Source organism: Oncorhynchus mykiss, chromosome 18, assembly GCF_013265735.2.
Source record: "Oncorhynchus mykiss isolate Arlee chromosome 18, USDA_OmykA_1.1, whole genome shotgun sequence".
NCBI classification, from domain to species: domain Eukaryota; kingdom Metazoa; phylum Chordata; class Actinopteri; order Salmoniformes; family Salmonidae; genus Oncorhynchus; species Oncorhynchus mykiss.
This window is the reverse complement of record NC_048582.1, coordinates 70738794-70755037: the sequence shown is the minus strand read 5'-3', so window position 1 is coordinate 70755037 and position 16244 is coordinate 70738794. Positions and strand designations below refer to the sequence as shown.

The 16244-nt window shown below is 37.1% G+C and overlaps 1 protein-coding gene across 1 annotated transcript in view; it reads right to left on the bottom strand.

Annotated features, from left to right (window-relative positions):
* Positions 1-606: 606 nt before the first annotated feature.
* Positions 607-16244, bottom strand: part of LOC110515400 (transmembrane protein 64) — a 30962-nt gene continuing 15324 nt past the window's right edge. The window contains exons 2-3 of the mRNA XM_036953644.1: positions 3582-3737; positions 607-1915 (exon numbers count right to left, since the gene is read on the bottom strand). Of these exons, the coding sequence (XP_036809539.1) occupies positions 1727-1915; positions 3582-3737 (345 nt within the window). The 3' untranslated portion in view covers positions 607-1726. The remainder of the gene's footprint in view (positions 1916-3581; positions 3738-16244) is intronic.

The window sequence follows — 16244 nt, the reverse complement described above, 5'->3', positions numbered from 1 at the left end:
ATTCAGTCCTCAAAACGCAAACTTTTTTCCAAATTAACTCCATAATATCGACTGAAAACATGGCAAACGTTTTTTAGAATCAAGCCTCAAGGTGTTTTTCACATATCTCTTCATTGATACATCGTTCTTGGATACATGCTTTCTCTCCTGAATCCCAGGAGAAAATGACCGCACCTGAAGATTACGCACAAATTTAGACAAAGGACACCGGGCGGACCTCTGGAAAATGTAGTCTCTTATGGCCAATCTTCCAATGATATGCCTACAAATACGTCACAATGCTGCTAAGACCTTGGGCGAACGACAGAAAGTGTAGGCTCATTCCTTGCGCAATCACAGCCATATAAGGAGAGAATGGAAAACAGAGCTTCAGAAATTCTGCTAATTCCTGGGTGATGCATCATCTTGGTTTCGCCTGTAGAATGAGTTCTGGGGCACTTACAGACAAAATCTTTGCAGATTCTGAAACTTCAGAGTGTTTTCTTTCCAAAACTGTCAAGAATATGCATAGTCGAGCATCTTTTCGTGACAAAATATCGCGCTTAAAACGGGAACGTTTTTTATCCAAAAATGAAATAGCGCCCCTAGAGCTCTAACTGGTTAAACCATACGTAACGATGACGTATGGTTCCGTAAGCCTCTACCCCAGTAACAGAGCAGGATCAACACGTTGGCGTACTGCTTCTTATGGTGAGAGAAAAACAAAAAAACGAACCAATAGAAAAAAGGCCTCCTAGTGTATGCTAAACCATTTCTTCCTTTTGACATCATTATAAATGAGGTCAACATAGAGCATAGCACCCTGGTCCCACGCTGAAGAGGAGAAGCCCTTAGCACCTGGTCCCACACTGTAGAAGAGAAGCCCTTAGCCCCTGGTCCCACACTGTAGAAGAGAAGCCCTTAGCCCCTGGTCCCACACTGTAGAAGAGAAGCCCTTAGCCCCTGGTCCCACACTGAAGAAGAGAAGCCCTTAGCCCCTGGTCCCACACTGTAGAAGAGAAGCCCTTAGCCCCTGGTCCCACACTGTAGAAGAGAAGCCCTTAGCCCCTGGTCCCACACTGTAGAAGAGAAGCCCTTAGCCCCTGGTCCCACACTGTAGAAGAGAGGCCCTTAGCCCCTGGTCCCACACTGTAGAAGAGAAGCCCTTAGCCCCTGGTCCCACACTGTAGAAGAGAAGCCCTTAGCCCCTGGTCCCACACTGTAGAAGAGAAGCCCTTAGCCCCTGGTCCCACACTGTAGAAGAGAAGCCCTTAGCCCCTGGTCCCACACTGTAGAAGAGAAGCCCTTAGCCCCTGGTCCCACACTGTAGAAGAGAAGCCCTTAGCCCCTGGTCTCACACTGTAGAAGAGAAGCCCTTAGCCCCTGGTCCCACACTGTAGAAGAGAAGCCCTTAGCCCCTGGTCTCACACTGTAGAAGAGAAGCCCTTAGCCCCTGGTCCCACACTGTAGAAGAGAAGCCCTTGGTCTCATTGAGATCTGAATGGTGAGCTGTGCTGCATAGAGTGTTCAGGTTGTAGCTAAGTCTGTGATGACAACACCACTGTACCTGACTACTAAACACCTGGCAGCCCTCAGCTGCAGCTACAAGCCCCATAGATTCACACAATCAGCGTCGCTATTTGGTAGGTCCTCCTCGTCGTGGAAGATATCAGATCTGCTCTACTGGCCAATCAGTGTTCATTTTGATCCCATTTGCTCGTGTCCAATCAGGGTTTTGAGACATTAATCAGACCACATTGATGATCCCACCCCCGGCCGACGCCCTCTTGCTGCAGTAGGTGAAGCCGCTGTGATTGGTGGAAGTGCCGTTCATGTGTGATGTCTTCAGCTCCATCTGACAGGCAGCGATGGCCGCATTCAGCTCCACCTGGGCCCGATGGACCACGTAGAACATCAGACCTATACTGATGATGATCTGAGAGAGAGGGAAACAGAACCGTGTTATAGATCCATAATGTTTAGGACCACAGTGTCTAGAAGGGACGTTAAACGGGTGACCTGACTCTGTGGTCACTAAAGATCCCATGGCACTTATCGTCAGAGTAGGGGTGTTAACCCTGGTGTCCTGGCTAAATTCCCAATCTGGCCTTCATGGTCACCTAATCATCCCCAGCTTCCAAATTGGTCCATTCATCCCCCTCCTCTCCCCTGTAACTATTCCCCAGGTCGTTGCTGTAAATGAGAATGTGTTCTCAGTCAACTTACCTGGTAAAATAAAATAAATAAAGATCCACAGTTTTAGAACCATACAGTTTTAGGACCATACAGTTTTAGAACCATACAGTTTTAGAACCATACAGTTTTAGAACCATACAGGTTTATGAGGAACATGTTGTGCTTCATGGAATGAAAAAAAAAAATTATATATATATATATATATACACACAAAAAAAGGTGTGTCTGACCTGAAGAACCAAGGACTGGCATTCTACAAAAAGACTGGCATTCTACAAAAAGACTGGCATTCTACAAAAAGACTGGCATTCTACAAAAAGACTGGCATTCTACAAAAAGACTGGCATTCTACAAAAAAAAGCACAGGTTTGAAACGGCATGAACTAGAAAAAATAAAAAACTTTTAGGGACAGTTTTCAGGACACAGATTAAGCCTGGTCCTGGACAAAGAGGCACTTTCAATTGATAATATCTAGAGTCTACAGTCCAGGACGAGGTTTAACAGCCCCCTAGGGACAGACCCCTGCTGCTGGTTCACTTGTAGACAAGGTAACCGCTGACCCCTGCTGCTGGTTCACCTGTAGACTGAAGACAAGGTATCCGCTGATGCTCTGTTCTGACTCACCTGTAGACTGAAGACCAGGTATCCTCTGACTCACCTGTAGACCAGGTATCCTCTGAATCACCTGTAGACAAGGTATCCGCTGATGCTCTGTTCTGACTCACCTGTAGACTGAAGACAAGGTATCCTCTGACTCACCTGTAGACTGAAGACCAGGTATCCTCTGACTCACCTGTAGACTGAAGACCAGGTATCCTCTGACTCACCTGTAGACTGAAGACCAGGTATCCTCTGACTCACCTGTAGACTGAAGACCAGGTATCCTCTGACTCACCTGTAGACTGAAGACCAGGTATCCTCTGACTCACCTGTAGACTGAAGACAAGGTATCCTCTGACTCACCTGTAGACTGAAGACCAGGTATCCTCTGACTCACCTGTAGACTGAAGACCAGGTATCCTCTGACTCACCTGTAGACTGAAGACAAGGTATCCGCTGACTCACCTGTAGACTGAAGACCAGGTATCCTCTGACTCACCTGTAGACTGAAGACCAGGTATCCTCTGACTCACCTGTAGACTGAAGACCAGGTATCCTCTGACTCACCTGTAGACTGAAGACCAGGTATCCTCTGACTCACCTGTAGACTGAAGACCAGGTATCCTCTGACTCACCTGTAGACTGAAGACAAGGTATCCGCTGACTCACCTGTAGACTGAAGACAAGGTATCCGCTGACTCACCTGTAGACTGAAGACCAGGTATCCTCTGACTCACCTGTAGACTGAAGACCAGGTATCCTCTGACTCACCTGTAGACTGAAGACCAGGTATCCTCTGACTCACCTGTAGACTGAAGACCAGGTATCCGCTGATGCTCTGTTCTGCGATGACATCCTCCATGGTGCGCAGCGTGGTGCCCAGGTAGGAGTTTAGGAGCTGTGTGGGCAGCAGGCCGACTGACGACGCCACCAGGTAGTTTGGCAACGACACGTCTGTGATCTGAAAGGAAGTGTTTCAAAGTGAGTCTTGTCCCGGCCAGAACGGCCTACTTCCTGTTCCTGTAGCCAGCCTCATGGCGAAGTACACCACTTGGACCAGATGCTAGTCTGTAGAGGAAACAATCAATCTCAGGTATTAAAAAGGTGAAAGATACAGCGAAGACATCTGTGTTTTTCGACCTTTATTTCAGAGATTGATCATTTCTCTCACAGATTAGTGAATAAGCTATAACCTCTAAGTGGTGTCACGTTTCTCTTAACTAATCTAAAAAATAAAAATAAAAAGTTAACAAGTTTAAAGCGCCAGGCTGCCGTAGATTATTGAATCTTACAGTTCCACCTAGCTCAGTCTCTTGTTTCGTATCACTACATTACTCTATAGAACGGTGTTTCAGTCTCCTTGGCCTGGAACATCCCAGGACTGATGAAATGACCTTGGTACAGACAGACTGCAGGTATTATGCTTACTGTTCCCGAGCCTAGCAGATATTGGTGGGGAGGGGTAGGGCTGTGGAGGTCACAAGATTTAGTCAGCCGGTGATTGTCAAGCAAATAACTGGTCGGTCTCAGGGTAATTGACCGTTAATTAACATAAAACACATTTAGCATTTCCTGGCTTCCACACACAGCCTACAAGCCACTGATACAGACCTTTGGAACATCTACATTTTAATAAGTCGAATAACTCCATGTAATATAGTCTACCCCATCACAATAACTCCATGTAATATAGTCTACCCCATCACAATAAATCCATGTAATATAGTCTACACCATCACAATAAATCCATGTAATATAGTCTACAACATCACAATAAATCCATGTAATATAGTCTACACCATCACAATAAATCCATGTAATATAGTCTACACCATCACAATAAATCCATGTAATATAGTCTACCTACACCATCACAATAAATCCATGTAATATAGTCTACACCATCACAATAAATCCATGTAATATAGTCTACCCCATCACAATAAATCCATGTAATATAGTCTACACCATCACAATAAATCCATGTAATATAGTCTACCTACACCATCACAATAAATCCATGTAATATAGTCTACAACATCACAATAAATCCATGTAATATAGTCTACACCATCACAATAAATCCATGTAATATAGTCTACCTACACCATCACAATAAATCCATGTAATATAGTCTACCTACACCATCACAATAAATCCATGTAATATAGTCTACACCATCACAATAAATCCATGTAATATAGTCTACACCATCACAATAAATCCATGTAATATAGTCTACACCATCACAATAAATCCATGTAATATAGTCTACACCATCACAATAAATCCATGTAATATAGTCTACACCATCACAATACATCCATGTAATATAGTCTACCTACACCGTCACAATAAATCCATGTAATAGAGTCTACCTACACCATCACAATAAATCCATGTAATATAGTCTACACCATCACAATACATCCATGTAATATAGTCTACACCATCACAAAACATCCATGTAATATAGTCTACACCATCACAATAAATCCATGTAATATAGTCTACACCATCACAATAAATCCATGTAATATAGTCTACCTACACCATCACAATAAATCCATGTAATATAGTCTACACCATCACAATAAATCCATGTAATATAGTCTACACCATCACAATAAATCCATGTAATATAGTCTACACCATCACAATACATCCATGTAATATATCCTACACCATCACAATACATCCATGTAATATAGTCTACACCATCACAATAAATCCATGTAATATAGTCTACACCATCACAATAAATCCATGTAATATAGTCTACACCATCACAATAAATCCATGTAATATAGTCTACACCATCACAATACATCCATGTAATATATCCTACACCATCACAATACATCCATGTAATATAGTCTACACCATCACAATAAATCCATGTAATATAGTCTACCTACACCATCACAATAAATCCATGTAATATAGTCTACACCATCACAATACATCCATGTAATATAGTCTACCTACACCGTCACAATAAATCCATGTAATAGAGTCTACCTACACCATCACAATAAATCCATGTAATATAGTCTACACCATCACAATAAATCCATGTAATAGAGTCTACCTACACCATCACAATACATCCATGTAATATAGTCTACACCATCACAATACATCCATGTAATATAGTCTACACCATCACAATAAATCCATGTAATATAGTCTACCTACACCATCACAATAAATCCATGTAATATAGTCTACACCATCACAATACATCCATGTAATATAGTCTACCTACACCGTCACAATAAATCCATGTAATAGAGTCTACCTACACCATCACAATAAATCCATGTAATATAGTCTACACCATCACAATACATCCATGTAATATAGTCTACCTACACCATCACAATAAATCCATGTAATATAGTCTACACCATCACAATACATCCATGTAATATAGTCTACACCATCACAATAAATCCATGTAATATAGTCTACCTACACCATCACAATAAATCCATGTAATATAGTCTACACCATCACAATAAATCCATGTAATATAGTCTACACCATCACAATACATCCATGTAATATAGTCTACCTACACCTTCACAATAAATCCATGTAATATAGTCTACACCATCACAATAAATCCATGTAATATAGTCTACACCATCACAATAAATCCATGTAATATAGTCTACACCATCACAATACATCCATGTAATATATCCTACACCATCACAATAAATCCATGTAATATAGTCTACACCATCACAATAAATCCATGTAATATAGTCTACCTACACCATCACAATAACTCCATGTAATATAGTCTACCTACACCATCACAATAAATCCATGTAATATAGTCTACCTACACCATCACAATAAATCCATGTAATATAGTCTACACCATCACAATACATCCATGTAATATAGTCTACACCATCACAATAAATCCATGTAATATAGTCTACCTACACCGTCACAATAAATCCATGTAATATAGTCTACACCATCACAATACATCCATGTAATATAGTCTACACCATCACAATAAATCCATGTAATATAGTCTACACCGTCACAATACATCCATGTAATATAGTCTACCTACACCATCACAATAAATCCATGTAATATAGTCTACCTACACCATCACAATAAATCCATGTAATATAGTCTACACCATCACAATAAATCCATGTAATATAGTCTACCTACACCATCACAATACATCCATGTAATATAGTCTACACCGTCACAATAAATCCATGTAATATAGTCTACCTACACCGTCACAATAAATCCATGTAATATAGTCTACCTACACCATCACAATACATCCATGTAATATAGTCTACACCATCACAATAAATCCATGTAATATAGTCTACACCATCACAATACATCCATGTAATATAGTCTACACCATCACAATAAATCCATGTAATATAGTCTACCTACACCATCACAATAAATCCATGTAATATAGTCTACACCATCACAATAAATCCATGTAATATAGTCTACACCATCACAATAAATCCATGTAATATAGTCTACATCATCACAATAAATCCATGTAATATAGTCTACCTACACCATCACAATAAATCCATGTAATATAGTCTACACCATCACAATAAATCCATGTAATATAGTCTACACCATCACAATAAATCCATGTAATATAGTCTACACCATCACAATACATCCTTGTAATATAGTCTACACCGTCACAATACATCCATGTAATATAGTCTACCTACACCATCACAATAAATCCATGTAATATAGTCTACACCATCACAATAAATCCATGTAATATAGTCTACACCGTCACAATAAATCCATGTAATATAGTCTACCTACACCATCACAATAAATCCATGTAATATAGTCTACCTACACCGTCACAATAAATCCATGTAATATAGTCTACACCATCACAATAAATCCATGTAATATAGTCTACCTACACCATCACAATAAATCCATGTAATATAGTCTACACCATCACAATACATCCATGTAATATAGTCTACACCGTCACAATAAATCCATGTAATATAGTCTACCTACACCATCACAATAAATCCATGTAATATAGTCTACCTACACCTTCACAATAAATCCATGTAATATAGTCTACACCTTCACAATACATCCATGTAATATAGTCTACACCATCACAATACATCCATGTAATATAGTCTACACCGTCACAATAAATCCATGTAATATAGTCTACCTACACCATCACAATAAATCCATGTAATATAGTCTACCTACACCATCACAATAAATCCATGTAATATAGTCTACACCATCACAATAAATCCATGTAATATAGTCTACCTACACCATCACAATAAATCCATGTAATATAGTCTACACCATCACAATAAATCCATGTAATATAGTCTACACCTTCACAATACATCCATGTAATATAGTCTACACCATCACAATAAATCCATGTAATATAGTCTACACCGTCACAATAAATCCATGTAATATAGTCTACCTACACCATCACAATAAATCCATGTAATATAGCCTACACCATCACAATAAATCCATGTAATATAGTCTACACCGTCACAATAAATCCATGTAATATAGTCTACCTACACCATCACAATAAATCCATGTAATATAGTCTACACCTTCACAATACATCCATGTAATATAGTCTACCTACACCATCACAATAAATCCATGTAATATAGCCTACACCATCACAATAAATCCATGTAATATAGTCTACACCGTCACAATAAATCCATGTAATATAGTCTACCTACACCATCACAATAAATCCATGTAATATAGCCTACACCATCACAATAAATCCATGTAATATAGTCTACACCTTCACAATACATCCATGTAATATAGTCTACCTACACCATCACAATAAATCCATGTAATATAGCCTACACCATCACAATAAATCCATGTAATATAGTCTACACCATCACAATACATCCATGTAATATAGCCTACACCATCACAATACATCCATGTAATATAGCCTACACCATCACAATAAATCCATGTAATATAGTCTACCTACACCATCACAATAACTCCATGTAATATAGTCTACCTACACCATCACAATAAATCCATGTACTATAGTCTACACCATCACAATAAATCCATGTAATATAGTCTACCTACACCATCACAATACATCCATGTAATATATCCTACACCATCACAATAAATCCATGTAATATAGTCTACACCATCACAATACATCCATGTAATATATCCTACACCATCACAATAAATCCATGTAATATAGTCTACCTACACCATCACAATAAATCCATGTAATATAGTCTACACCATCACAATATATCCATGTAATATAGTCTACACCATCACAATATATCCATGTAATATAGTCTACACCATCACAATACATCCATGTAATATAGTCTACCTACACCATCACAATAAATCCATGTAATATAGTCTACCTACACCTTCACAATAAATCCATGTAATATAGTCTACCTACACCATCACAATAAATCCATGTAATATAGTCTACACCATCACAATAAATCCATGTAATATAGTCTACACCATCACAACAAATCCATGTAATATAGTCTACACCATCACAATATATCCATGTAATATAGTCTACACCATCACAATAAATCCATGTAATATAGTCTGTCTACACCATCACAACAAATCCATGTAATATAGTCTACACCATCACAATAAATCCATGTAATATAGTCTACACCATCACAATAAATCCATGTAATATAGTCTACACCGTCACAATAAATCCATGTAATATAGTCTACCTACACCGTCACAATAAATCCATGTAATATAGTCTACACCATCACAATAAATCCATGTAATATAGTCTACACCGTCACAATAAATCCATGTAATATAGTCTACCTACACCATCACAATAAATCCATGTAATATAGTCTACCTACACCATCACAATAAATCCATGTAATATAGTCTACCTACACCGTCACAATAAATCCATGTAATATAGTCTACACCATCACAATACATCCATGTAATATAGTCTACACCATCACAATACATCCATGTAATATAGTCTACCTACACCATCACAATAAATCCATGTAATATAGTCTACACCATCACAATACATCCATGTAATATAGTCTACCTACACCGTCACAATAAATCCATGTAATATAGTCTACACCATCACAATAAATCCATGTAATATAGTCTACCTACACCATCACAATACATCCATGTAATATAGTCTACACCATCACAATACATCCATGTAATATAGTCTACACCATCACAATAAATCCATGTAATATAGTCTACACCATCACAATACATCCTTGTAATATAGTCTACCTACACCATCACAATAAATCCATGTAATATAGTCTACCTACACCATCACAATACATCCATGTAATATAGTCTACCCCATCACAATAAATCCATGTAATATAGTCTACACCATCACAATACATCCATGTAATATAGTCTACCTACACCTTCACAATAAATCCATGTAATATAGTCTACACCATCACAATAAATCCATGTAATATAGTCTACACCATCACAATAAATCCATGTAATATAGTCTACACCATCACAATACATCCATGTAATATATCCTACACCATCACAATAAATCCATGTAATATAGTCTACACCATCACAATAAATCCATGTAATATAGTCTACCTACACCATCACAATAACTCCATGTAATATAGTCTACCTACACCATCACAATAAATCCATGTAATATAGTCTACCTACACCATCACAATAAATCCATGTAATATAGTCTACCTACACCGTCACAATAAATCCATGTAATATAGTCTACACCATCACAATACATCCATGTAATATAGTCTACACCATCACAATAAATCCATGTAATATAGTCTACACCGTCACAATACATCCATGTAATATAGTCTACCTACACCATCACAATAAATCCATGTAATATAGTCTACCTACACCATCACAATAAATCCATGTAATATAGTCTACACCATCACAATAAATCCATGTAATATAGTCTACCTACACCATCACAATACATCCATGTAATATAGTCTACACCGTCACAATAAATCCATGTAATATAGTCTACCTACACCGTCACAATAAATCCATGTAATATAGTCTACCTACACCATCACAATACATCCATGTAATATAGTCTACACCATCACAATAAATCCATGTAATATAGTCTACACCATCACAATACATCCATGTAATATAGTCTACACCATCACAATAAATCCATGTAATATAGTCTACCTACACCATCACAATAAATCCATGTAATATAGTCTACACCATCACAATAAATCCATGTAATATAGTCTACACCATCACAATAAATCCATGTAATATAGTCTACATCATCACAATAAATCCATGTAATATAGTCTACCTACACCATCACAATAAATCCATGTAATATAGTCTACACCATCACAATAAATCCATGTAATATAGTCTACACCATCACAATAAATCCATGTAATATAGTCTACACCATCACAATACATCCTTGTAATATAGTCTACACCGTCACAATACATCCATGTAATATAGTCTACCTACACCATCACAATAAATCCATGTAATATAGTCTACACCATCACAATAAATCCATGTAATATAGTCTACACCGTCACAATAAATCCATGTAATATAGTCTACCTACACCATCACAATAAATCCATGTAATATAGTCTACCTACACCATCACAATAAATCCATGTAATATAGTCTACACCATCACAATAAATCCATGTAATATAGTCTACCTACACCATCACAATAAATCCATGTAATATAGTCTACACCATCACAATACATCCATGTAATATAGTCTACACCGTCACAATAAATCCATGTAATATAGTCTACCTACACCATCACAATAAATCCATGTAATATAGTCTACCTACACCTTCACAATAAATCCATGTAATATAGTCTACACCTTCACAATACATCCATGTAATATAGTCTACACCATCACAATAAATCCATGTAATATAGTCTACACCGTCACAATAAATCCATGTAATATAGTCTACCTACACCATCACAATAAATCCATGTAATATAGCCTACACCATCACAATAAATCCATGTAATATAGTCTACACCGTCACAATAAATCCATGTAATATAGTCTACCTACACCATCACAATAAATCCATGTAATATAGTCTACACCTTCACAATACATCCATGTAATATAGTCTACCTACACCATCACAATAAATCCATGTAATATAGTCTACACCATCACAATAAATCCATGTAATATAGTCTACACCATCACAATAAATCCATGTAATATAGTCTACCTACACCATCACAATAAATCCATGTAATATAGTCTACCTACACCATCACAATAAATCCATGTAATATAGCCTACACCATCACAATAAATCCATGTAATATAGTCTACACCGTCACAATAAATCCATGTAATATAGTCTACCTACACCATCACAATAAATCCATGTAATATAGCCTACACCATCACAATAAATCCATGTAATATAGTCTACACCTTCACAATACATCCATGTAATATAGTCTACCTACACCATCACAATAAATCCATGTAATATAGCCTACACCATCACAATAAATCCATGTAATATAGTCTACACCATCACAATACATCCATGTAATATAGCCTACACCATCACAATACATCCATGTAATATAGCCTACACCATCACAATAAATCCATGTAATATAGTCTACCTACACCATCACAATAACTCCATGTAATATAGTCTACCTACACCATCACAATAAATCCATGTACTATAGTCTACACCATCACAATAAATCCATGTAATATAGTCTACCTACACCATCACAATACATCCATGTAATATATCCTACACCATCACAATAAATCCATGTAATATAGTCTACACCATCACAATACATCCATGTAATATATCCTACACCATCACAATAAATCCATGTAATATAGTCTACCTACACCATCACAATAAATCCATGTAATATAGTCTACACCATCACAATATATCCATGTAATATAGTCTACACCATCACAATATATCCATGTAATATAGTCTACACCATCACAATACATCCATGTAATATAGTCTACCTACACCATCACAATAAATCCATGTAATATAGTCTACCTACACCTTCACAATAAATCCATGTAATATAGTCTACCTACACCATCACAATAAATCCATGTAATATAGTCTACACCATCACAATAAATCCATGTAATATAGTCTACACCATCACAATAAATCCATGTAATATAGTCTACACCATCACAACAAATCCATGTAATATAGTCTACACCATCACAATATATCCATGTAATATAGTCTACACCATCACAATAAATCCATGTAATATAGTCTGTCTACACCATCACAACAAATCCATGTAATATAGTCTACACCATCACAATAAATCCATGTAATATAGTCTACACCATCACAATAAATCCATGTAATATAGTCTACACCGTCACAATAAATCCATGTAATATAGTCTACCTACACCGTCACAATAAATCCATGTAATATAGTCTACACCATCACAATAAATCCATGTAATATAGTCTACACCGTCACAATAAATCCATGTAATATAGTCTACCTACACCATCACAATAAATCCATGTAATATAGTCTACCTACACCATCACAATAAATCCATGTAATATAGTCTACCTACACCGTCACAATAAATCCATGTAATATAGTCTACACCATCACAATAAATCCATGTAATATAGTCTACACCGTCACAATACATCCATGTAATATAGTCTACACCATCACAATAAATCCATGTAATATAGTCTACCTACACCATCACAATAACTCCATGTAATATAGTCTACACCATCACAATAAATCCATTATTTATTTTAGACAGGTCTAAAGAAACATGATATGAAGAAAATGTAGTCTATTTCAGAAGAACAGAATAGCTTACTCTGAGTTGTCCTGATGTTAGGTCCTGATCTGGCTGTGCCATATGGCTGTGGGCTACATACTCTGAGTTGTCCTGATGTTAGGTCCTGATCTGGCTGTGCCATATGGCTGTGGGCTACATACTCTGTGTTGTCCTGATGTTAGGTCCTGATCTGGCTGTGCCATATGGCTGTGGGCTACATCCTCTGAGTTGTCCTGATGTTAGGTCCTGATCTGGCTGTGCCATATGGCTGTGGGCTACACTAGTTCATTTATCAGACTAGATTGGCTTAGTATTCCGTGGCGTTATTTGTTACAATGAAAGATACGATTGAACAAAGGTTGATGGTCAATACGGCTGCATGATACGACTAATGATGATTTGAAGAGAAAAGTGTCTTGAAAAGGTATGAGCTTTGCTTAGTTTTTTTTTTGCGCAGGCTGTACACACTACATCAGTCTCTCATTCACAATTTGACAAACACTTGCTACGGCGGCATCCCCTTTGTGTTGGCGTAACGTATCCCCCCCCCCCCCCAAAAAAAAAAAAAATCCATGCCTTTTGTGGCCAGGGGCCTTTACACCCTTCTCCCTGAGCCCCATCACATGATCCGGTCTTTCTCACAGGCTACAAGTGAAAACAGACACATCCAATGCCGAGGTGCATACTGAAGATATTGGAACAACTGTCCACATTTACTTTTTGTCAGCCAACAAGATGAGTAGGCCTAACGTACAGCAAAAACACTGCCCTATGTCCATCTACTATCCCCCATAGTACAAAAGTCAACCAATTCTATTCTGTTTCACAAAATAAATATTTCCAAACATAGTCTGGGACAGTTGTGGGATGCGATAGATCCCAAGTTAATACAACCAATAGCATAAAACTAGCATTTTACACAATATGACTGACGCAACCAATCAGAAAGGTTAGCTTTAAATGTGCACATGGCAGTAGGCTAGAAGGGCAAATGTTCCATTAGCCGGAAAACACCATTATAAAAAAGTCACCACAAATGCGATTATGCACGTAATGAACAGTTCACCGAAGTGTTTTGCTCTACATTCCAAGTCAAATCGCAATTGCAACATTTGGTTAAACACGAGGCCTAGATTGTTTGCCCATATCCTGCAGCCCTACGTGGCAGTGTCGACCTCTAACGAGTGCAGGAAATCCAGAAAATTATTTTGGGTTGCAGTTGAATTGAACAGTATAAAACACTCAGAATGGATAAAGATCCATTGAAATCACTTGTTTTGTGTTGACACTCTAGGGCACATTTTGAAGTTTTATTATTCAATAACACAAAATACCATCATACCGTCTAATCTTTTTAAAATACAGTGATGTGGCATTTTGGCTATGTCGCCCAGCCCTAGTAGGCCCAGCCCTAGTAGGCCCTAGTAGGCCCAGCCCTAGTAGGCCCAGACCTAATGACATATATAGGATAGATCTCTAGTATACTAACAGAAGTGTCTCAAGGATAGACCTTCCTAAATCAACTATACACTACAATTGGCTCAGTTGTAAGCCAATCTATCACTTAGCGACTAATGTAAACCGGTTAAATTGTCTGGGATTGAATTAATGACTAACTACTAGTCTATATTGTTCCAACCAGCAGCAGGCGTCTACTACAAGATAGCAACCCTCCAGATTCCCGACAAACCTGTTCCCTTCAATCTACCATTCCAATGTTTAATTGCTATATTGTAATTACTTCACCACCATGGCCTATTTATTGCCTTATCTCTCTTATCCTAACTCATTTGCTCACATTGTACATAGATTTATTTTTTTGTACGTTTGTTTTACTCCATGTGTAACTCTGTGTTGTTGTTTGTGTCGCACTGCTTTGCTTTATCTTGGCCAGGTCGCAGTTGTAAATGAGAACTTGTTCTCAACTGGCCTTCCTGGTTAAATAAAGGGTTATATATATAAATACCTGGTTAAATAAAGGGTTATATATATAAATACCTGGTTAAATAAAGGGTTATATATATAAATACCTGGTTAAATAAAGGGTTATATATATAAATACCTGGTTAAATAAAGGGTTATATATATAAATACCTGGTTAAATAAAGGGTTATATATATAAATACCTGGTTAAATAAAGGGTTATATATATAAATACCTGGTTAAATAAAGGGTTATATATATAAATACCTGGTTAAATAAAGGGTTATATATATAAATACCTGGTTAAATAAAGGGTTATATATATAAATACCTGGTTAAATAAAGGGTTATATATATAAATACCTGGTTAAATAAAGGGTTATATATATATAAATACCTGGTTAAATAAAGGGTTATATATATAAATACCTGGTTAAATAAAGGGTTATATATATAAATACCTGGTTAAATAAAGGGTTAGGGTTATATATATAAATACCTGGTTAAATAAAGGGTTATATATATAAATACCTGGTTAAATAAAGGGTTATATATATAA